The sequence below is a fragment of the Stegodyphus dumicola genome, chromosome 7 (genome assembly GCF_044657685.1).
Source record: "Stegodyphus dumicola isolate Sdum_Otavi_A_Nest chromosome 7, ASM4465768v1".
NCBI classification, from domain to species: Eukaryota; Metazoa; Arthropoda; class Arachnida; order Araneae; family Eresidae; genus Stegodyphus; species Stegodyphus dumicola.
The window spans coordinates 128,486,357-128,511,681 of record NC_140774.1 but is presented as its reverse complement, the minus strand read 5'-3'; the positions used below and the strand labels follow the sequence as shown (position 1 = coordinate 128,511,681).

Here is a 25,325-nt window from a genome sequence, read left to right as displayed (position 1 = left end):
AATATATTAGCATTTGACTGGAATACAAGTTTTCAAAGATAATCAAGTTGTATGAAAATTAATCAAAAAGTATAACATGTCCAAATTTTCTTCGCAATAACTTATGAATGTTTCCGTTTGAGTAGAATGAAGTCGGAAAGTGCAAATTTGGTAATGAAATACTCATTTCAGCCTTTGAGATTTTATCAAAAAGTATAATAAACACATGTGTGTTAGTAAAATTCTACTTGAAAAATGAGCGTGTTTTGGTTACTAGAAGCAACTTAAACTGAATTCTACGAATATCTAGCATTCCACCTTAGCTACTATATCTTCTATCAGATTATGTGTTTTCGAATATGCAAAAGACTTTTTAAAGCTATAACATTTGTTTATTCATACACAGATATTACAGATTTATGCATCTATTTTTATGTATTTGAAAATAAACATAGTCATTTCTGCGGCAATTTATCTTGTATTTCTTTCATAATTTTTTTCTTGTCCTCCAAAATGTCAACTACTTCCGGAACAGCAAATTTTCTGTAGCATTTCGTGTAATCGATTTTTTCCTTGAAAGGGTCAATGGCTAATGTAAGGAAACTTTCAGCCTCTTTTTCATCCAATTTGTCACCTATACGATTTAAAAATCAGTTGAAGTTTTATTTGTGAAAGGTATGTAGAATTTTATCAGTTAAATTTTTCCACAATTTAACTGATAAAATTCAATAGAAATTAATAAACATTTTACTTTTGTAAAATCACTAGTTACTCTAGTTAAACAATAAAGTGACTAACACGAGCTGCACGAGTGTGCATCTGTTATAGTGTATATGCGCATATATACGTATGAGCGGTGTGTATGTACCAGCGGTGAACCTAAGCTTATAGTTCTACGTTTTTAGCACTAATCAGAAAAAGGAGCTTAAGGAAGGAATATTTCCCATCTAATTTTTATTTAAAATTGAAACATTATATATGTCAATCATTTGATTACCAGTAGAAACAGATCTCGTTTTTAGCGTATTTGGCGAGACTGTAAATTTTCAGCAACACAAACATACTACTTCTCTAAGTCTACAATAAAAATAAATGCGTACGCTATAAATTCATAAATATGTTTGATTAATTAGTGATGTTCTTTTGTATTTTACTTCAAATTCCTTGAAATTCATATGTGTACCTTTCATATTTCATTGATTGGCCGCCTTCAGGGCGATCGTGGCTCTGTGCTCACCGTGTGGGACTTATTTATCACACAAAATATGATATTAAGCGCATAAAGTTCTAATTTAAATTACTTATTTTTAATTTCTACTTGGTAGGTGTACATCCCTCTTCCATCGTGTCTGTTATAAATTGATTGCTTGAGCCGATTGGCGATCCGATCGTCTTGTCTCTGTTGATATTCTGTAACTTAATTTTAGTTTGGTGGATGATCGAAGGTGTTAAGCCTAATAATTATGAAGGCATATGCCTAGTAATAATGCTTGTAACCACTGTATTATATTGTAAATAAAACGTGTGTGTACTTATAACGAAGCGTATTATCACTTACCTCTGGAATTAATGCTCTCTGATGGTAACGGAATTAGTTACTACACATTTCTGGTGACCAAACCCACGATTCCAGTGAAAGAAGAGGTAAGTGAAAAATTTTGTAATTGATAATGAATAAACTTGAGAAAAATATAAAGAAGCGCACGGCGCTAAGAACAGCAACAACGAGAGTTATTAAAAAGTTAGAAACAGAACTAAATGTTATTACTCCGAATATTGAACTGATTGAAGAATTGTTTTCAGTGTTAACAGAGAAAGAACGCGATATGTTAGAATTAAATAAAGAAATATAAGATGATATATTAGACGCAAATCAATAAGAAAAAGACATAAAGTCTACTGAAAACTATAAAGAAGAGATTTCAATTTCCAAAACACGCGTAAATAGATATTTAAAACAGATACATGAAAATATAGTGCAGGATAATACTACGCATTCTAACTCGACAACGTCGGGCTTGAATTCTGCTCAGGTTAAACTTCCACGTTTAGTAATCGAAAGCTTCAATGGCGAAATACCAAAATGGCCAAATTTCTGGTCACAATTTAAAACTACAATTCATGATAATGAATCGCTAAATGATGCTGAAAGTTTAATTATTTAAAAACATATTTAACATGTGATGCCGAAACTTCCATAGGATGTCTATCATTGACTTCAGAAAATTATAATAAGGCAATCGAAATATTAAAATAGCGCCTTTGTAGAAAAGAATTACATATAAACATTAGTATGTCTAGATTACTCAATCTGACGCCATGTAATACTCGAAAGGCATAACGTCATTAAGAAGAATTTACGACAATGTTAACATCGAAATACAAGCGTTAGCGAGCCTTGACATTGAGCCAAACTCTTATGAAGTACTTCTTTTCCCCATTTTAGTTAGAAAGCCTGAACCTGAACCTTCATGATTCCGAAGAAAATAAAATAACGGATTTATTAAACCTTTTAAAGAAATAAATCGAATCTAGAGAACGCACATTCCTTTTAACTAAATCGATGGATTGCAATAATATTTATTCAAAAAACACAGATAAATATGTTCGCGCGAATAAACAAAATAAAGAAAAGTTCGTATCCTACGAAAATAAAAATAAAAATCCAAGAAAACAGTCAACAGCTGCGACTTTAAACACATTTATTGATAACTTATGTGTTTTTGTGATAAAGTAACAGATCATTTATCAGACGATTGTAATAAATTTAACATAGCACTAAAGAAGGATATTCTGAAACGAAATGGAAAATGATTTTTGTGTTATAAAATGTTCCATACTAAAAAATTATGCAGAATTAAGGTTGAATGTAATGTATGCCATAAAAGGCAACAACACAGAAAGGGGTTATGTGAAAAGGCCTATCCAGTTGTAAATGATTATTTATGTGAACTATTAATAACTCTGAAACAGTATTGATGTCAGTAATGCCAGAAAATAAAGAAATTACAAGTTGTAAACAAATTGTTTTTCTACAGACATTCCTAGCCATTGTTCATGGCACAGGAATGAAAACGAAAGTTCGTTGTTTACTTGATTCAGGAAGGTCAACGAACATTTATTCATGACCATTTATCGAAGAAATTAAATTTGGCAGTCGTAGGTAACGAAAAAATAAATTTACACACTTTTGGTAATAATGCTGCAGTGAACAAACACTACAAGATGTAGGCTTAAATTCCAGTTATGTAATATCGGAAACGAAAATAAACATTTGACTATTGAAGCATTAGAATCCTCCTTGTAATGCTTTAATAGAAATTCCTAGCCAAGAACTGTATGACCAGATTCAATCTTTAGCTATTAAATTATCTGATTATGAAGATGGTCAAAGTAACCACCATGAAATGATCCATTCTAATTGGATCAGACTATTTTGGGGAAATAGTTTCTTGTAAAACAAAACATTCATCGGTGATGTTAATAGATAGACTGATGGGATGGTCAATTCAAGGTCCGGTTAAGCATTCCTCTTTACACATAAAACCATCATCTATTGGAGTTTTAAACGCTCTTCTTATGAAGGATTTGGATGAAAATGAGTTAGCGTCGTCTCAGTTAAAAGCGTTTTGGGAATTAGAATCCCTAGGTATCCATAATGACTTAAAAGTGTCCATTTCTGATGAAAAAGCTCTTCGAAGTTTCGAATCAAGTTTGACTTTTAAAGAAGGCCGTTATGAAGTACAACTTCCTTGGAAACATAACTGTGATAATTTGGAAAATAATTACGATAATGCTAAGAAAAGACTTGTTTCGTTGGTTCGAAGATTTTATAAGGATCTATTCTTGTATGCTGACTATAAATCTGTGATAGAAGAATACTGTAAGTTGAGAATTGTAGAATCAGTAACTGAACAAAATGATACCGGTCAGAATCCGATAAATTATTTACCACATCACCCTGTAATTCGGAAGAATAAGAATACAACGAAATTGAAGATTGTTTTCGATGTTTCATCGCATCCTTCTCATGCTCCTTTGCTAAACGAATTGTTACATCCTGGACCAAACTTAAATCCAGATCTCTTAAAACTTATACTTAAATTTCGAATTAACCTAATCGCATTTATTGCTGATATTGAGAAGGCATTTCTGCAAATTAGTTTAGTAGAGACTGATCGTGATGTTGTACAATTTCTGTGGATAGATGATTTGCCAGATAATATATCTGATATTGAACCAAAAATTCTACGAATGATTAGAGTCCTGTTTGGTATTACTTCCAGTCCATTTCTTTTAGCTGCTCTAATTAAATTCCACTTGAAGAAATATTCCATTATGTATCCAGGTACTTGTTTGATGTTAAATGAATCGATGTACGTCGACGATTTATTATCAGGAGATCCGAATGAAGAAGAAGCTTTCAGAAGATCTAAAGAAACAGACTACATAATCAAAGAAGCAGAAATGAAACTTCGGAAATGGAGAAATAATTATGTAGAACTTTAAAACTTGTGGTCCGATTATGGATTTGAAACTTGTACACCAGAAGATGCATGTATTTCATCAAAGGTATTGGGAATGTTATGGGATACTCAAAAGGACGTTTTTAAATTTGACGTCAGAAACCCATTGAATTCTGATTATACTAAACGTACAATAATAAGAACTGCGGGATGAATATTTGAAGGAATGGGTTTTCCTCCTCCCTTCACTATCAGGCTGAAAATAATTTTCCAAGAATTATGGGAACGAGGAATTCATTGGGATGAAGAATTACCTCAAGAATTAAAGGAAACCTGGAAGAGCTGGTGCTCTGAAGTAGAACTCCTGAAGGAGTTTCAGTTCCAAGAAAACACTTTCCGACCAATGTGAAGATGATTGCAGATACATTGCAGTTACACATATTTTGCGATGAGCTTACGGTGCAGTAGCGTGTCTCTTTCAAGAAGAAAAGAGCATCAGAACTAGTTTTGTGATGGCTAAAACCAGAGTTTCTCCTCTAAAGAAACTGACACTACCGAGATTAGAATTAATGAGTGCAGTGATTGAAGCTAGAATTGCCGATTACCTAAACGAGGTATTCAAAGTGAGCATTATTTTACTTTGGTTAGACTTTTCCATTACATTGCATTGGATAAAAGGCACGGTAAAGTATTGGAAACCATTTGTATCCAATAGGGTAGCTGAAATAAAGAACTATACCAATCCTCAAAACTGGAATCATTGTAAGGGTACGGACAACCTAGCCGATATACTCACGAAAGGAAAAAAATGTTTCAAATTTAATGAAAGACGTTAAATGGTGGCAAGGTCCTCCATGGGTAATGTTATCAGATTGCTCATGGCCTCGAAGCAATTTGAGTGAAGTTAATTCTGAAGACTTGAAAATTGAAAAGAAAACTACAGTGCAATTTGGATGTAATGTCACACCGACATCAGAACCAGTTCTCAATATAGAAGAGTATAGCAAATTGTCAAGATTGTATCGAATTACAATCTTGACAATAATTCTTGGATAAAACGCTTTTTACATAATACGAGAAAACTTGGTGAGAAGAAAGAAGGTTCCTTAGCAGCTTTAGAACTATCATAAGCAGAAATGTATTGGGTGAAAACTATCCAATCAAAGTATTTTAAAGAAGAAAGAAATCAACTGCTTAATGATTAGCCAATAGCAAGGGTATCGAAACTTATTGAGTTCGATCCAGAATTAGATGAAAACAAACTGATATGCATAAAGGGAAGACTACTATTTTCAAAATATGAAATGAAAGAAAAACACCCATGGTTAATTCCTGGAGGGCAGAACTCTTAATTATGGAGGCGCACAATAAGGTAGTACATTCAGGAATAGCTGACAATCTGGCTGAACTACGGAGCAAATTTTGGATTCTCAGAGGAAGGCAGAACGTTAAATCTGTGCTCAATAAATGTTTAATATGCAGGCAATATAAGGCAATATAAGTCACAGCTCCGCTTCCAGCAGATCGTGTTTAAGAATCTCCCCCCATTCGATGTGATTGGCATTGACTTTGTTGGCCCGTTGTTTACAAGGTAAAACAAAGAAAAGCACTATAGTTTATTATGTACGTGTGCAGTTACAAGAGACATTCATTTAGAACTAATTCCTAATTTAAGTACAGAAACATTCTTACTTGCATTTCGAAGATTCATTTCACAAAGCAGAATATGTTCTACTATCTACTCCGATAATGCGAAAACTGTCAAAAGAGCAAATCTAGAACTGAAGGAAATATGGAAGGAAATTAACCACCCAAAAGTTAGATTATTTTTCGGGAAAACTTATTTTCAGACTTAGCTTTATTTTCATTAATTAAACTTCAGACTTAGGCTTTAGATTTCAGACTTAGCTTTATTTTCATTAATAAATAATGCCCTTAATTATAAATAAATTTAGTTTAGTAGGTAGTTTAAGCTAAATTTTATTTTAATTTGTCATTGAAATTTATCATTGAAAAGGGAGCCTGGTGTGGCAGCTTTTATGAACGTATAGTGAGAATAGTGAAAACATGCCTCAAGAAAATAATTGGAAAGTCATCTTTTTCAAACCGAAGAACTCAGAACTGTCTTCACAGAAATAGAAGCTGTGATAAATTCAAGACCGTTTACCTATGTGTACAGTAATTCACAGGAGTTATCTCCTTTAAGTCCTTGGCATTTTCTTGTAGAGAAACATTTGATTTCTTTACCACCGGTAAAATATGATGCAAAATATGATGCAGATAGAAATAATATGATAAAGCGATACAACTATGTACAAAAATTGTTACATCACTACTGGAAAAGAAGGAAAAGCTAATATTTGCTAAACTTAAAATCTGAAAAAGACCAATACAACTTTTGTATCCATTGGAACTTTCAGAATAGTAAACTATATACTGATAAAATAAGACAATTTGAACTTTAAAATTTCATTTAGAATTCTATATATACTTATTATTAGTTATTGTTTTGTTATTTATTATTGTAGTATTTTCATTATGTTGTTTTGATATTAATTGTAGTATTATAATTAATTATTATTGTAATTGATAAGTAAGTATTGTATAATGTTAATTAGTTAGATTTAATTAATGAACTTGCAGTTCATGGGGGGGGCAGGATGTTATAAATTGATTGCTCGTGCCGTTAGGTGGCGCTCCGAACATCTTATCTCCGTTGATATTCTGTAACTTAATTTTAGTTTGGTGGATGATCGAAGGTGTTAAGCCTAATAACGATGAAGGCGTATGCCTAATAATAACGCTTGTAACCATTGTATTATATTTTATATAAAACGTGTGCGTATTAATAACGAAGCGGATTATCACTTAACTCTGGAATTAATGCTCTTTGAAGGTAACGGAATTAGTTGCTAAAGTGTCCAAGCAAGCAACAGGTCAACATATAAACGTAAACATACTTTGCGATCGCCTTACCCACACGCTGCATCAGTAAAATTACTTTTTTAGTCCTTAGTTAAAAGTACTTGACTATCCCTGCTTTTGAGTAAAATAATATACCAACAACAATAAACTGGAGTAACGAAAGAATTTTAAATTCCTTCAAGCTTAGCTAAATTTTCAAAAGAAAGTCATTACGCTCTAAATCAAGCTTACGGAGATAAATTCGTATCCTCAAAGTGCGTTTAAGAATAGTTTAAACGTTTTCCGGACGGACAAGTTTCTGGCGAAGATACGGATCGATATGGTAGCCCTATTACTTGGTAGTGATAAGAACAGCGAAAAAGTGAAGAAGATATAAACGAGAAAGAGCGACAAAGAATGTTAATAAGTATGTAGCGATCCTGACAGCCAGTCAAACTCTCGCACCACAAGCAGTTCAAATATCAGAATCTATCACAGATAAGTGTTTTGCGATAGCGGTGCGGTATAATCCTCGATCCAATCACAAGGTCGCTTACGATCCTCAAAGACATACGAAATTCGTGTGCTGCTGCACTTCTGATCGATGCTGAAGGTGCCAACAGGAGAAACTAACTATATGCTGAGCAGGCACCAAGTGAACTAACGATTCTACTTGCTCGCTACAAATGTAAGAGTATTCTGATAGATTTGTTGCAAAAGGCACGTCGTGCATGTCCAGAATATGGTGAGCTGAATTATTCGTTCCTTCTCCGTGGTAATTCCCTGCCATAATCTGCTCTTCTTGCGAAACGGGTTGTGGTCTGTAGAAGAGTGATAGTTCTCGGCTACCCACTATGCTCCTGTGGTCTTTCTTGTTTAAGCAGATTTCCTTCTGTCCTGACACTTGAAACATCCTTAAAAAGAGAATAATTCTAATGCACGTGACCAGGATTAGTCCATGCAATCCTGAATGAGTACTTCGCCTGCGATTTTCAAAAACCGTAAAGGAATAGGGACATCGTTAGCATTCTTCAGGACCATTGTTGTCAAAAGCGCATTGTAAGTTACTTTGCGACTTAAACTGCAAACTATTCAGTTGGAGCCAACATTGCAAACGACGGATATTACTTTGAAATAATACCTTACTTATAACTCACTTAAATATAAGAAACTTTTGTTTATGATCTGAGATTTATAGCCTTACCAGTGTCCAAGTGTATTTATTGTCTTACCAGGGTACCAATGTCCAATTAAGACCCTTGAATGCAAAGGTAGTATGACCTGTTTTGACTTCGAATTCATGTAAACTGGTGGCAGCATGGTTAGTTTCCCTGTGTAATGGGAATACGAGCCAATTTTTCTCAGAAAGTCCTCCATAAAGGAATTATTCTCTTAGAAAAATAGCCTCCATTGTTTTGCCCTATTCAAATAACTTAAGCTTCCCGAACTTAACTGTCATACCTTGTATTACAATAGATCATGTTTTTATCATTATTTGCTTTTAGATGACGATACTCAAATACCTATTTTCTTTCAGAAACATTGAACATTCAAAACTGCATGCCTTGTTAGTCGTAATTTCCTGATTTTGACGTCTTCCGTACTCAAATCCAGTAAAGAGAAAACAATTATTACAGTCAGCTGCCGATTAAGCAGTTGCGTATTAATCGGACACTACCTGAAAGAAGAAAGATGTTAAATTTGTTTACTGAAGGAGGATGGGAAAAGGATTATCACAAAGTATCAGCGGGAACGTCTTCCGTACTCAAATCCAGTAAAGAGAAAACAATTATTACAGTCAGCTGCCGATTAAGCAATTGCGTATTAATCGGACACTACCTGAAAGAAGAAAGATGTTAAATTTGTTTACTGAAGGAGGATGGGAAAAGGATTATCACAAAGTATCAGCGGGAAACAAAGCTTTATATGGAAAATACAAAATGAAAAGTGGGTAGGATAACAGCAATAATAGGAATGTTGTTATAGTAGTTGGTAGTTGATTTTAACCACAATAGCAAAAAATTTAATTGCGCGTTTGCATGAAAGAAGCCAAACTGTTCTAACTGACTTTTTTATATAAGTTTAAACTCAGTGACATTATTTAAATTCTCTTGTAAATATTGCTTTTAATAATATTTATAATTTCTTATTCTTATTTAGTTTTTACTAGTGATGTAATTGACTTTACCAAATGAATTCATTCTTCACACTGAACTGCCTGAAAATGGAGTTAATAATATCCGTCTGTTAATTATGAGTTATCTTCCTTTCTTTAATTTTTTAGCTAGCAAAGGAAGAACTACGATTTTGAGTAATTATCATTTCCGGTATTACCCTGAAAAAGTAACAGTTTATTGTACCTATTTTGCATTAAAAATTAGGAAACTTTTTTCTTTTTGTTTTTCATTAAAAATCTTTTATAATTCCGCTAAAGCATTTTGCAATTCAACCCAAATAATAAATGATATCGGAAATCTGGGCTGCTTTCTTTTCTGACGACAATATATTACATATATTTTCAAAAGTATCTCACCATGTTCAGTCAGTAACATTTTCATATGGTCCGGATCTATACAACCGCTTTCTTTTATATCAAAGAATTGAAATGCTTGCAACAGTCGTTCTTTAGGAGCCGGTTTCCATCTAATTAATATAAACAAAAATTCAAAAGTTTCATGTTCATTCAAATAGCATGTTTTAATAAACTGAAGATTTACTTCAGAAAATTTGAGACATCGATATCAAAATCAAATCTCATTTACATCTTAAAAACTGGAAAACATTTTTAAACTTTTCAAAGCTTTTGCCAAAAGGCTTCTGTAGACAACGCTTTAAACCCCAACTATGTTGTCTGCATATTCTAAATCGGAATGCGTTTGAAATTTTAATAAAAAGTAATATTACATAATAAATGCTTGCCATTTCAATAAAAGAATTAAAAATCAAAATTAAGCAAATTCGAAAGCATAAATGTATTACACTTTTTTTTTTTACCTCCGAAAGGATTTGCAATTAATTCTAGTATACCTAGCACTTTGAAAGCTTTCTCAGATATCCTAAATGTCAGCGAAATAAAACTTTTTAAAATTGAATGACAGAAATATATTGCAGTTAGCGTTTTTCCTTTCGTGAAAAACTGTATAATTTCTCAAGGAATCTTCTTACAAAATGGATGTCCTCTGGTGGCAACGGTAACACGACTGCTCACGGGTAGTTTGACCTGGGTGCAAATCCCAATAAAAGTGCTGGGTACATAAATATTTTTATGGTATTTCCAAAGTGTAAATTGAATACGATCCAAGTTTCCTTAAAACATCTTCTACGAAGGTATCCTTTTCCATAGGCAGCCAGACCTCATTTGCTTTACCGTTATCCAGTCTTACAAAATTTCCTAATTACTTTTTTTATTTTCGCTTGGACGAACAATCATAGCAACAATAAAAAATAATCGTTCAGATTATAATATATATGTAACACATTACTTCAATTAATAATTTTCATCATAAAGTAGATTAGGGAGAAGGTAAAGTTTTTAACCTTTTTAAGAAACATTTTCAAAATAAAACAAAAATTGCTGAATAGACTTTTTCAGAACAGTTTATAAGATATTTATCCCGCCTTCCTAGTATGCCTTCGTGGTGTAGTGGTTCTGCATGCTGGGCCGGTATTCCCGGGGAAAGCGTTGCTAATTTTTCATCTTGCCTGCTTCCAAAAATACCTAATGTCTCTACAAGTTCACTGATTTTGATTTTAGCAAAGGCAAAATGTACATTTGAAAATCTTCCTTTAAGGGGACTCATACACCTTAAACACCTCATGATCTCATAATATGTGACTGTTGCAAGAATTGGGATATTTTTTTTATTTTAAAAGCAATTCCTTCCAACGTTTCACAGCTGACTACATAATATAGCTGCTTTGGAAATTAGTAACCAGAAAGTTTGTGTTGCCACAAATGTTTTTGTAATTTCATCCTCTTTGTGACAAAATATTTCGCCATGTTTCCACCGTCCGCGCATGATATTTTAAAAATGGCTAATGGTACGTACTTGAAATTTGATGGAATTCTTTATATGGGCACTATTTTCGAACTGAACCAACAATCTGAGGAATATTTTAATATTGAAAAATTTTATGGACAAAAACATTAAAAATGTTTTTAATAAAATACATTTTATAAACTCAACTCCAAATAAAATAAAAATTTAACATGAAATTTTTAGAATTTTAGGTCCACAGTAGTTTCCAAATGTTATAAAAGCCATATATTAAATATGGAATTAAATTATGAAACTGAATGTTTTAAACTGTGCGCGCAAGTTGGAAACATGACGAAAAATGTTGTCACAAAGCGGATTAAATTATAAAAATATTTGTGGCAACACAAACTTTCTGATGACTATTTCAGAAAGCAGCTATACTATGTAGTCAGCTGTAAAAAGTTGGTATTAATTGCTTTTAAAATAAATACGTTATCCCAATTCTTGCAACGGTCACCTATTCGAACATCTTATGGGTTTTAAGGTGTACGAGTCCCCTTAAATGAAGGAATACTTTTTTTCTTTTAAGATCCTTTAAATTTACTCGTAAGAAAAGGTTTACTAGAACTAATGTTAACTGTAGTAATAAATATAATCTTCCCTTTCAAAAATTTAAAGTTTTTATAACAACTGGCTAAAGAACAACACATTTAGTATAACTAAAAAATGCGATGCCTAAGATTATATTTTCAAACAAAATGAATTTAGATTTTCAGTTGTTAAAAGTTTGCTTGTAAAAATTGACTCGAAAAGTCAGTTCAAATTGAGATACATCGTGCTCTCTCTTCTTAAAAACTCATTAACACTTAGACGGTGTTAGAGATTCGCATTTTAAGCGCCAGTATAATTTGTAAGTACGCAAATTTTTATCTAGTATGCCAAATTTTAAAGCTCTACAAATATCTTCTTTAATATAATTAATTACTGTATACATAGTAAAATAACAATAAAATAAATTAATAAGTAATTGACAGTATAAATCAAAAATACCTTTTTATAAACATCACTTGTTTAGCATTTTAATACTTACTTTTTCTATTAATTAAATATTTATACAGCGTAAAACTACTTAAATAAATAAAATATTTATCTGCATTAAGTATTGTTATAAATAAAAATTTATATTCAGACGTAGCTTTGTTTTCAATAATTAATAATTCCCTTAATTATAAATAAATTTAGTTTAGTAGGTAGTTTAAGGGGACATACATGTAGGTAGTTTAAGGGGTTATAAAAATTAGTAATAATTAATTACTGTATACATAGTAAAATAACAATAAAATAAATTAATAAGTAATTGACAGTATAAATCAAAAATACCTTTTTATACACATCACTTGTTTAGCATTTTAATACTTACTTTTTCTATTAATTAAATATTTATGCAGCGTAAAACTACTTAAATAAATAAAATATTTATCTGCATTAAGTATTGTTATAAATAAAAATTTATAGTTTAAAAGTAAAACGATATTGATGTGTATTTATTTAACTATCCATTTGCATCAAAATCTTGTTAAATTTACTCATGTGGAAATATTATCAATAAATTTTTATGTGAAGAAAATGCACAGTAAAACGTCTTTTCTCGAGCAATTTCTAAATTTTAAAAACCTTTAAACTCTTCCTACTCATCCAGATACTGTGAAGTTCAAATGAATTTGAAATTTCGAAGCAAGGGAATAACTAACTATGAAAAAGATACTCGATTTTAAATATGAAATTTAAATTAACAAATCTTAGATTGGCTTTAGATTTCAGACGTAGCTTTATTTTCATTAATTAATAATTCCCTTAATTATAAATAAATTTAGTTTAGTAGGTAGTTTAAGGGGACATACGACATAAAAATTTTCAAATTTTCGAATTTTCAATTTTGGGCTAAAAAAATAAAGTAGACTCAGACCATTCCAAAAATATATAATTTATGCATGCTTCGAAATTTTAAAAGGCCGAAATCTCTCATTTAAAATGTAAACAAGCACTGGCACGCCCACAAGTTTAAAGGGACAGATGTTTTAAATTCCATTATCGCTTGCACATACAGATGTTTTAGCAGTTTTTATTACTTCCTTGGTCAGAATATGATTCTTTGAAAGGCATTTGGTAACACGTTTTTAAATTGGCTTATTCACTAAGCTGTGTGGTGGATAATTGTCGAATTTCGTATTTACAACTTGGCTTTGTTTATTTTGTGTTTCGCTATTCTTTTCGTTCTTTTTCATTTAAATTCGTGCTTTCTGTGTTTATTTTTGATTGTTTTATTGTGTTATGTTAGTGAATAAAAGTTCTAAATAAGGAAATGTCGAGAAAAAAATCATTCGGGAGGAGAAAATATATCGGAAATCAACATACATATGTGAAAGATGTTACCCATAATGTAAGTCTCCCCTAAATATGAGTGCATCTGAGATATGAGTGCAAGTATAATAAATAAATATGAGTAAAGATGATTATGGTATAAATATGAGTGCAAGATGCTTATGGTGCAGGAAAATATTTAAATGATATTTTTTATAAATTATTAGTGTTTAAATGGTTTTTTTCGTTTTTCTCAAAATGTTTTTTTCTTAACTTTCGGTACATTTTTCTTGAAAACTATTCGACCTGGAAGGTTCCAATTTTCCATAGTTGTTTATCATTACTATTTCTTTGAAATTATGCAGGATATAAAATTTACGAGCATTAATATAAGATATATTAATAATTTAATACTAATTTTTTGTGATTTTTCAAAGCATTTTACTAATTTATTTTTAATATTTTTTCTTTTTAAGTAAAATGTAAAATACTGCTTATTATTCTTAAATGATATGTTTTTAACTACCATGCACGATTTGAGTACTTTTTAAGAAAAGTGTACCGAACTAGCACATTGTCAGAAGAGATTCGTCAAAGGTAAGTAAAATAAAACAACTGGTTTTTAAACATATTAGGCATTTAATATATATTTTATGTGTTTTCTGTAATCTGTAATCTATGCATTTTAAATGAAAAAAAGAATCAAGTGTATACGTTTATTTTGAGAAAAGTTATACCTTAATAACTTTCGTCTCGAAATTGCCAGTCGACATGTCGCATGTCCTCAAGCTAAATTTTATTTTACTTTAAAAGAGATTGATAAGTAGGAAATAAAAAAAAAAATACTAGCGTAACTAACTCTAGCTAACACAGTTTTCATATTCTTTATTTTTTAACTTTATTACCGGAAAAGCAGCTCCTATTGAAATGTATCTTTCCCCCTAAGCATTTCAGTACTTGGACGCATAGTTCGAAATAGCTATATAATAAATGAAAAATTTAAAATACGTATGTTTCTTATGTCAGGGTTTTAAAAACGATACCTGCTGGCTTTCTTTAAATCCTGATTCTAGTTTTCTAATTACGATTTTTTTCACAATAAAAGAAAGAAATTTTTAAAACCTGTTTGAATGTTGAGGTGGAAAAGTTCTTTAAGCACAGCGTCTGTCTTTGTAAATGATCCTGACCAGTAAGTCATTCATTTTGTTTTAATAAATTAAATGTATAAAATTCCGTGCACTTTACATCAAATTTATAGTGATATAATATTTATATGTAATTGTTACCTGCATGCGGTCATTTATGAATTTAACAGTATTTTAATCCATTTGGTTAAAACAGTATTTCTGCAATCCATTTTCATTAGGTAGTATTCATAGTATTGTTTTCAATAACATTGGATGAAAAGCTCTCAAAACTCGAAACATCTGCCTTGCAATTGCTCCCTAAAGTTTACAAAAAAACATTAAATTTCTATCGATAATGGGCATTAAAACGTGATCTAGATCAATTAATTTATTCTTGAATTACGTCTACAAATTTATCAGTTGAAGAATAAAACTTCTTATTTAACTTAGCAAATGTGTATTGAATATTTTATTAAATGGAATTTTTGTTCCACAAGAACCATGTAAAAGTTGAATTTTGTTTCTGACAATCCTCCTGTCTACAGTTTAAGAACTGTCTCATAAATCTCTACCCTATTTTGAAACATTTTATTTTAAATACCGATACTTGATATCCCTTTTATACTAAAATTCCTTTTAGTATAAAAGGAATATCAAGTATCGGTATTTAAAGAAGTAAGCCTGTGAGCCTCATCCGAATATTCTCTGTTATGTTAATTAAATTTAGGTATGAAAATTGGTTTCAAAGTAAACGATGTATTGTATAATTTGACAAAGCCTTTTATACCCTAATTTTGAATCATTCCAAAAACTTTCTACTTTTTTTTTAATTTGAAAACATACATACTCCCCGGGCAACGCGTATGTACGACACGGGGCTTACAGAAGTAAGTTAACAAAAATATTAAAAGTTACATGCATAAATAAAAAGAACAAAACCATAGAACAGCAGTCTGGACTTTCCGAAAACAGTTCACTAGAAGAGGAAGATCAGTGAAGGGGACAATTTCATTTATGCACTCTTCCAAAGTATCAGTTGCCAATGACTCGAAATTATTATTCTTATATGCAATTCCAAAATCGATAGACAGAACTCCTGCAAGAACAAAAGTACCCTCATAGCTTAAGGTTCTATAACCAGTAAAAATACGAAGAAGAATTCTCCGTTGAATTTTTCTCAAATTTCTTTTGTTAACCTTCTTTGCAAGAACATGTTCCCAAGCACGACAGCCGTATGAAATGAAAGGTACAATACACTGTTATGTGTAACGGAACAGTTTTTTTGCCTATTTTAAAATTTATATAAAATATGAAAACAACGTCTAGGGAAATAAATAAGATCTCTAGGTTAATTTTTGAAATCAAATTTGATTCCAAACATTCTAAAGACCTGTTCTGCTAAACATCGTCAGTCGTATTCTTGAAGTTTGTTCCATTACTCCAACTGCTGTTCTGCTGACAGTACAATGAAATTTCTGAAGTGTAAATAACGCAGGAAAGTTTTTACTGTAACACTCGTGAGGCAGCAATGATGAAGAAAGTTTGCAGGAGTATACAATATTTGAAACTGTATTCTACAAATTGTATTTTAGAACACACTACAACAATTCAAATTTCTTCCTTATCTCTGTTTCTTCCTTCCCTAATTGTAACAGAAATGCAACTCTGAAATATTTCTTTCTCAGAGAAGAACTCTTTCTTATTTATATCATTGTAGTCAGAATTTAATTTGTCCTTGTATTTTTCATTCAAAAGTTCTATGAAGGAAAGAAGGCAATAATAACAGAAATGCTACTGTTTCTCTCTCTCAGCGATGAACTCTTTCTTATTTATGTCACTGTAATCAGAATTTAATTTATACTTGCATTTTTCATAAAAAAGTTCTGTGAAGGAAGAAATTTAAAGCTAGCGCATGAAACTGTTGAAATCCTTTTATAATTTCTTTGAATAATCTATTCCATTGTAAAATATTATCTCTCTTCAATTCATTTTCGTACGACAATTTAGCGTCTCTTGATTTTTCGCATCAGCAGTGACTGCCTGGATTGATAAGATGAATAAATACTGATAGTTCGACCTGCAATCAAAATCTGCGAGAATAGGCATAAGCATTTTCATTGTTTACCTGATGTTTCATTATTACTTAAGGTAGGATACGAAATTTTAGTGTGAATATGAGCCAGTTTCCAATATTCAATCCCTCAGAGGAGAGCTTTAGTCTTTCACGAACATATACTCGCAGTGAGCTGTATCGCGATACAATAAATCATCCTACTTCTTTCTGCATTGAGAATGCATGAACAATCCCCTAAAATATGTTTCACATGAAAAATATAGTCCTCAAAATCTTTCGTTCTCCTTTAGCTACGCCACTCGTACGAAGGGTGCTCCTCCTCAGGCAAATATACCAAAGCATATGCTTATCCTAATAAACCCATAAATCCAATCCAATTAAATTTCATTGCTTCGAGAGTAAAGGTCCATTACAAATATTATAGTTATTCCAAAGTGTATAATTAGTTATATAAGAATAAAACTTGCTTTAAAAATTAATGCTAATTTAATAAAACTGCTTCCTAAAATGTGATAATGGCTTAAAAGTGTGAAGTAATTATCTGATACGAAAGCATTATAGTCTGCCGAGCTAATAATCAACCATTCATATATCCATACTTCAGGAAGGTACAGTCTTGAGCTTAAATTTGTATCACTTATTTTCTGTTTTTCAGCTAAACCACTATGTATGGTAGAACATAGTAGTATCACCAATGTTTAATGAAAAAGCTTGCCTGCCCTAAACATTGTATGAAGCAAGTGGACTAAATATGAAATATTACATTAAATTCTTTATAACATTACATTTTACCCAAATAATAAACTGATAAGTAAGTTTTTACTAGAAATCCACTTACTTGTCTTTCAAAAGAATATCTGTCAGTGCAGGTAACAATGTCTGTAGTTTCACGAAGCCTTTTGAATCTCGTTCTTCAACCTTATGAAGAATCTAAGTATTAATACATAGCTTACCAAAATGAATTTTCTCTTTAACTACTTACAACTTTTGCTAAAAGAGACAAGACAGTTGAAGTTTTGATATCTTGTCAAAAATCTTTTCCGTTGTATTAAAAATTTAAACTAAAAGTTATATAATAATTGCTTTTTTAACTAATGTACAGTAAAATTATATTTATTCGGATTGCTGCTATTCAGAAATTCAACAATCCAAATAATTTATTCCTTCTAAGTTGAACAAATTGTGCTCATTGTTAATTTAATGATGTGATTTTAATGTTTTAGATACTTTCTTTCTTTCCACCGGCGTTGGAGCAGCCTGTCCATTGGGGCAATTAGCATAACCTCCAGATAGCCCCGCTAACGGAATTAACTTTGTTACAATAGCTTATGAATTGCAGTCTTCCCAGGCCTATGCTTGTCGAAAACGGGAAGGAAACTGATGTGTTCCAGTTCTTGCAAAAGTCCACATAACACACTTTGGTGCGCAAGTCGAGTGCTGGGGGTTGCAAAATAAATGCTGGGCCAGTCAATGATTCAGGGATGGTGGAAAGGTGCAATGCGGGTGAGTAGAACAATTTCAGTTTCCACATGTACAGAACTATAGATAGATAGTTACAACTTAAATACTGTAAATGGGCTTCCACAAAGGGAACAATAAATGAGTTCTGTAGATAGAATATGGGTGAAGGTAAGACTAAATTGCAATCAGCTAAAGAGTACATTAAGTATGACTATGAACAATTAAAGAGTTACTGATAAAAATGTTATAATACATTAAATAAGGCAGTATATACAATTCAAGGTTGGTCAACAGGAAAAAAGAATTAAATAGAAAAAGCTAAATTTAAATAAAATACATTAAATGCAAGTACAAAACATACAAGGCCTGTGCTGGCGACGAGGATGGTAGCTGAAAGTTATTCTAGCCTGTCTGAGATATTACGAGCGATCTTAATGCAATCACATATGCGTTTCAAAGCATAGCAATTTTTCGAAGTACCTTCGGCCCATGCATGGATAAGGTCCGCTGCTGGCTGTCTAAGGTGATGTTCTGCAGACTCTCTGGAAACGAACACATAGTGACCCGGATCTCCTGCCATCCTGCATGAGCACTGGTAGTTTTCACATTGTCTAAAGCAATGCAGATAAGTCATAAAGGACCCATGCCCAGTTAGAAACTGATTAAAGTTAGGTGAGCCACTTCTTAGAAGCTGATCGACTTTTGGAAAAAATTTGTAGATTCCATTGGCAATATTCTCTGCCTTCCACAAATATTGCCAATACTTCAATCATTCTCTTTCAACCTCGTCTTTTGAGAACAAACCTGGAAGAGATATATCAAGTGTGCGAACGTGGGGTTCAGTCGCTGCTCTTTTGGCTGTTGCACCCGCAATTTTGTTAGCTATTATTCCGGAGTGGGCAGGTACACACTGGAGTTTGGGCTTACGGTTGTTTGGTGTATTTATTAAGAGTTTTTGAGTGGCCTTGACGAATGGATTTTTGCAGCATGTGCCTTGGATTGCCTGGAAGCTAGAGGCTGAGTCTATAAATATTGGAATAATTATTTTCCACTGCAAAGACAAATGCAGTTTTTAATTCAATTTATTCAGCCTGGAAAACTGTGCTATCTGAGCTTTCATTCTCAGGTCTTTAAGATGTGGTTTTCATGTTCAATATCCGCTACCAATGCAATATTCTCCTTCGGAACCATCGGTGTAGATTGCAATGGCTTTGAACCACGCCGGCGACTTACAGATAATAGGAATATTGAATTCAGCCGGGTGACAAGGTGGCTCGTCGGGAATACTTTGCTCACAGTCAGTATAAGTCCTATCCCACAAACTTGTCTCTTTACGTCGGAGCACATACACTATTTCACTGTCGAGCTGAACTAAGAGATGCAAAGGCGGCAGTCCTGAAATCTCTTTTAATGCATTAGTATGCGAGGCTTTGTACCTTCGGGAAATGCTTAGAAGGAATGGTCTTTGTGCTGAGCATAGCAGATTTTGTATTTTAGTAGTGACAGTTATGACTCGTATGGAGGCTCCAATCTAGTGCAATGCGCTCTGCAACTACTGAGTACCACGTCCTAAGCATCTTCGAAGAAACTCACCATGTTGGTGCTGCTGTCCTGAGCATGGAATGAAATAACCTGTGAAATCGTCCGTTGACCTCCTTTAAATGTGGTATCCAGATGTAAATGTGGTCATCAATTATAATTCCAAAGCATCTCCCGTTTCTAGCTATTTTAATATTTTTGCCATGAAGGTTGATCTCCGATGGCGCTTACCTAGGCAAATAGGCATACCTTGGATTTTTGAATTGGCAGTAATTAACTTATGGTCATTGGCCCATTTGTCTATCTCGCCAATTGTTTCTTGCTCTCTAGTCTCAAATGCGTTGTTGCGGGTGTGCCGTTTGGTAACGAGCAAAACGTCCTCTGCATAAGCCAATATTTCCCTGTAAGGATCTGTATTAAATTGATTCAGTGCTGTGTCAGCTACAAGAGTCTATATTAGTGAACCCAAACAGGATCCTTGAGAACAGCCTCTATTGATTGATTGTGAGTGCACACCTATGTCTGTTGTGGCTTGTTACATTAGGTAACCAGTTTCTCTGGGCAATCCATGTCCTATAATCTCTTGAGTACGTCGGGCCACCACAACGAATCGAATGTGCTCTGTATGTCAACAGAAATAATGAAATTGTGTTGATTATCTCTTCCGTTATTTACTATCATTTTTCGTAAATGTTGCAGCGCTTAATCCACCGATCTGCCAGAAACGAAACCATACTGCTTTGCATTTATACTTTATCCAGACAGAATGTAGTGTTTCGATCTTTGAAAGACAACTTCTCAAGTGCTTTTCTCAAGGCGGGCAGGAAGCAAATGGGCCGATAGTACGTCGGTACATCACAGTTTTTGTTCGCTTTAAGGAAGAGCGCCACTTCAGCAAGTTCCTTTCCGCATGGGAAATGCCTATTGGGGCCAGCACGCAGATAAGTAAGTAAACAGTATCACCAAATGCATGCTGTTACTATCTTTCAGAATTCCATTGTCTACAGGACCTAGGGCTTTGTTGGGGTTCAATGCTTTTATAATGTTGCCCATTTCTTTGGCGGTTGGCAGCGGCTCTGTATCTCTTTTCTTGGTTTTGTAATATTGACTCTGATATTTCTTTGTGCGGGATTATCAGTGTCTATGTTATCAGGTCTGAAATTATTGTCCAGAATGTACTCGACTACTTCTGTGCCAGTTGCTGCTCCATGGCTTATTGTAGCCGTAAACCTAGAAGGTGTAAGCATGTTATCATGTGCAAACGGTAGACAGTTCCAAACTTCACTTTTGCAATCTGTCTTTTACAAGCATCTCTGTGCTTTCGAAATATTAGCGAGTGTGTCGCTCTTTCTGTGGAATCCTTACACGCATTCGACTCCTTAACGCACGGGTTTTGCTGCATTCTGAAGTCAGCGTGGAGTTCCACAGGGATGCATTTCGCGGCAGCATAATTTTTCCTTTTCAAGACTATGGTCGGAGCTAAGCAAGTATATTGGCACAAGAGAATTTATAGTTAATATTGACGAAACTTTCAAGTTAGCTAATGAAATAGGGTTGGATAGTATAAAGGGACAGGGTACTGAAGAATTAGTGCAAGTTATTTACTGAAAGTTACTGATTACATTATTACTGAAAGTATTTCCAACGACGATCTTAAAAAATTATTTGAACAAAATGTGTACGAAGATGATGAAATTAACTTTTCATAAAATGAATAGCAAAAGAAACTATCAATGTATTTTCTAAAACGACATTTAGCCACTATAACGAAATTTATGGAGCAGTTTATAGAAAATGATAAATTTTGACAGAACTTCAAACACAAGACGAAGTATCATTGATGCGATATCTTGCTATCGACAACTGATTGCTGAATGAAATAGGAAAAGGCAAACGACACTTAATGGTGGAAAACAAAATTCTCAAACCTTCTTCATCAAAAACACAGCTTCTTTACTCGAACTTTTTTTTTTATTTTCATTAAATTTTGTGAATAAAAATTGATATTAGCAATAAATAATCCTATAATCAATGTAATAAAAAATTATTTAACAGTAATTTTTAACAGTAAATTTTACAAAATAAAACAAAAAACACTGACGAATTTTTCTTATTTTTCCTTCAGTTTCACTTATCTGTATTTATTTATTAAACTAACCTCGTTTAACGCAATTTTATTAACGCGTTTATTGCTGGAACTTATTGGAACGTAGCTCCAATGTTAAACGGGATCTTACTGTGATTGCACTGAATAATTTTGTCCGAAAAAGTGAGCTTTGTAATCTGTTTTAAAAAAATGAAAATATATTACATTTTTGTATCTGAGTATTCTTCATTCAAATGGGATAAATTGAAAAATGATAATAATGATAAATAAATAGTATTCTCTCACTTATCTTACACTAAGTACGTAATTAATTAACAGAAAATGTTTCATTCAGTTTTTCGAATATCTAAGCAAGTGTTTTTAATTAATTTTAATGTTCTGAGCTCTTACTGTACTGTAAAGATTTTAAAATTGATATATTGCTTCAATTTCTTTAAAACCTTCCAAAGTTTTTAATCAAAAGCTTTGATAAAAGGAATCTTAATTTAAATATATTTAAATATAAGCATCCTTTTTTTCAGTTTATTGGAAATATCGAAAAATTTATGGACTAACATATATCATTTATGCTTATTTAAATTAATATACATTTAGTGTTAAAGTTAACTAAGACTCACTATATTTTAACAACAAGTAATGTAAGGCATTTAAACTTCTGGCAGTCTAATTTTCAATTTACAATTATTGTTACACACTAGTTGTAAGACTAGCAAAATCAAATTTGCTTTATATCTGTTTTATGCTATTTATGAGAGCTGTGCGGATTGTTCTTGTAAACTTCATAACTTCATAACTTGTAGGACTTCATAACTTCAGAAATGAACTTTTTATATAATTTATATAAATAGAATGATTTTTTGCACTCATTGAATAGCTCAGAATGCTTATTTGACTACAAAAGCAGCAACCATATGTTTTCGAAAAGATTCTTTCACCCAGATCTTGCGAAATTCATTTGCGAATTTTTTTCCTTAAGATCTTTCTGTTGGAATGACTGTATAGGAACTGCAGAAGGCTAAGAAGTCAGTGTAACAAATGCAATTCAAATGCATGCAAACGAAGAAATTCTTTTCGTAATTCTGTAACGAATTAAATATTAATTTAATCTCAAAAAATTCTCTTTGTAATATGCTTGCATCTACTGTGTGACTGTAGCTACCTTTATTAACCATCATGATGCCTTTTAGAGTCTTCTGTTTGTATCACAATTAATATTAAAAATATGGCCCGCGTTCATGATTAATGATTGTAGCTGTATAGGGTAGAGCTTTCAATACTGCAATCAGAATTTCCGAAATGTTATAGAGCATTTCACATCTTCAACAGTTCTTGGATTATAGATGTCCATTTTCTCTTTTCCGAGCTCCACAGAATGAAGTCCAGATACAAAAAAAAATGTCTTGAGATCTAAAAGGCAACTTTCTCTTGAAAATAAAAGAGCATCTTAGGTAAAACAGATAAATTTGAGATCTTTCAAAATCAATACTTCTGTAATTCAGATTAAGTTATCATATTCCCCCATTTTTTATTAATTTTATTGTCTGAAAACCTAGAGGGGAATGCGAAAAATTTCATTTCCCAAGGACACAGTTGCAGTAATAACATAACAAATAAAAAGTAATCATAGGTAAACTACGAGTAACTAAAACAAATGTTATTTCTTTGAGAGAAATCTGTATTCCATGGTAATATTAACATTCATGTTAATATTAACAAATAATAATAAAGCTCTAGGGGTATAACTCTAGGGGTAAAAATGTTCGATGTTACGATGAACTTTCGTTTAACCATTTTAAGGACTTATATCCTTCTTATTCGGACTTGTTTTTTAGAATTTTGATTAATATCAAAATGTGCATGCTCTTTACACTGTTTAGAATTCACTAAATCATTTCTTTTGATATTTTTCTATCTCTGTATTAAACATAGCATTTTGCTTCCTAAAATAATCTTCCTTGGGCAATTCCAATTCTCTTCTTAGTAACTTTCGTTAAATAAATCGCCGTTAACTAAAATTCTTTGTTTTTTTTTTTTTTTTTTTACTTTTAAACGAAATTAATCACTATGACCTTGACAACTAAAAATATTTGTATATTACTTTTGGCGTATATTTACCCATAATTCTTCTCTCTTTCTTACCCGGGACACACTTTGCAGTTACTTATTTTGCTATTAAGTAAACATTATAAGCTATTCATTAAAGGTAAAAATAAATCACTCTTTTTCTAGATATTATAATAATAATTCTAAAGTTATGATTTCCTGACTATTTTAAATTTTGTAGCAAGCAGGTAAAATAAAGATTCCTAGTAAATCAATAGCCTGATACAAAGTGCAAAGATTTAATTTGAAATTATTCCTTTGAATTTTTTCCCTTTGATATTCAGTTACCTTTGTTTTACTTATAAGTAAAGGCAAATTTAAACCTTTTCTCATTTTTTTATTAATAGCAGGTATAATACAGTTTCTAAATGGTTTTTAACTTACATTAATTTTCTCAATTTCGAGAAATTCAATTTTTTACTTACCTCCTTAATAAAATTTCGGATCTCTGCCTTCCTTGGAACACGTCCCAGGGCTCTCACAATGATTTCAATGTTCCTAAAGAAACTTCGTATTAGAATACACTTGTACTCAAACATAAAGATTGCCAAAGTACAGACAAAAGTCTAGTAGTGATATGCTTAAATAATCTTAAAATTTAAATTAAGCTTCTGTGGAATAGAAAATATTATTATCTGTCACAGTTAAATATTCACTTTTTTATTTAACAAGTCTTTGCTAAATTTTAATAAAAACTATAGAATTTTTTAATTTTCATAAACTGCTTGGAAGATTTTTCAAAAAAGTAAAATATAATCCAAAAACATCAAAGACACGGAGATGAGAACTGTAGAATTTGCAAATCAATAATTTTTATTCCTTAAATTACATAGTCTGAGAACAGCAGACTCAGAATATTACTTTTTGATGTACTAAATATTTGGGAGCATTCAGTCAGTGCCTGGATTGTAGGAAAGACTCAAACTTTTAATAAAAGCGAATAACATGTTTTCCTACATTAAATGGAGAATGAAAGGTCGCCATAAAAGTATAAAATCGTCTCAAAGATATAAAATTCTCACTCGGAAACAAAGAGTGAACTTTATATTTGTTACTGAGTTATTAAATTTTACATTTGAAATCGAAACTAACAGAAATGAACATTATTTTTATTTATAATTGGTAAACAATTTTGTACTTCTTGCATCATCGGTTAGAATTTTTTCATTAGATTTCCACTTAATCTGAAATCCCTCAAGTGACTGAATCATTATGATCTCTGTA

General features: G+C 32.0%; 1 protein-coding gene across 1 annotated transcript; it reads right to left on the bottom strand.

Annotated features, from left to right (window-relative positions):
• Positions 1-337: 337 nt before the first annotated feature.
• LOC118201493 (dynein regulatory complex protein 8-like) lies at positions 338-24,640 on the bottom strand. Its single transcript, XM_035373611.2, has 4 exons — positions 24,527-24,640; positions 17,730-17,809; positions 9,883-9,992; positions 338-613 (listed from the first exon to the last, which is right to left on the bottom strand). The coding sequence occupies exons 1-4, from the start codon at positions 24,638-24,640 to the stop codon at positions 435-437; spliced, it is 483 nt and encodes a 160-aa protein (XP_035229502.2). The 3' UTR covers positions 338-434.
• Between the last annotated feature and the right edge of the window lie 685 nt (positions 24,641-25,325).

Coding starts and splice junctions, on each gene's coding strand:
- LOC118201493 (XM_035373611.2), bottom strand. CDS start 24,640: ATGTTTGAGTACAAGTGTATTCTAATACGAAGTTTCTTTAGGAACATT. Junction 9,993..17,729: donor GATATTCTTTTGAAAGACAA/GTAAGTGGATTT, acceptor TATATTAATTAG/ATGGAAACCGGCTCCTAAAG. Junction 614..9,882: donor AATGTTACTGACTGAACATG/GTGAGATACTTT, acceptor TAAATCGTATAG/GTGACAAATTGGATGAAAAA.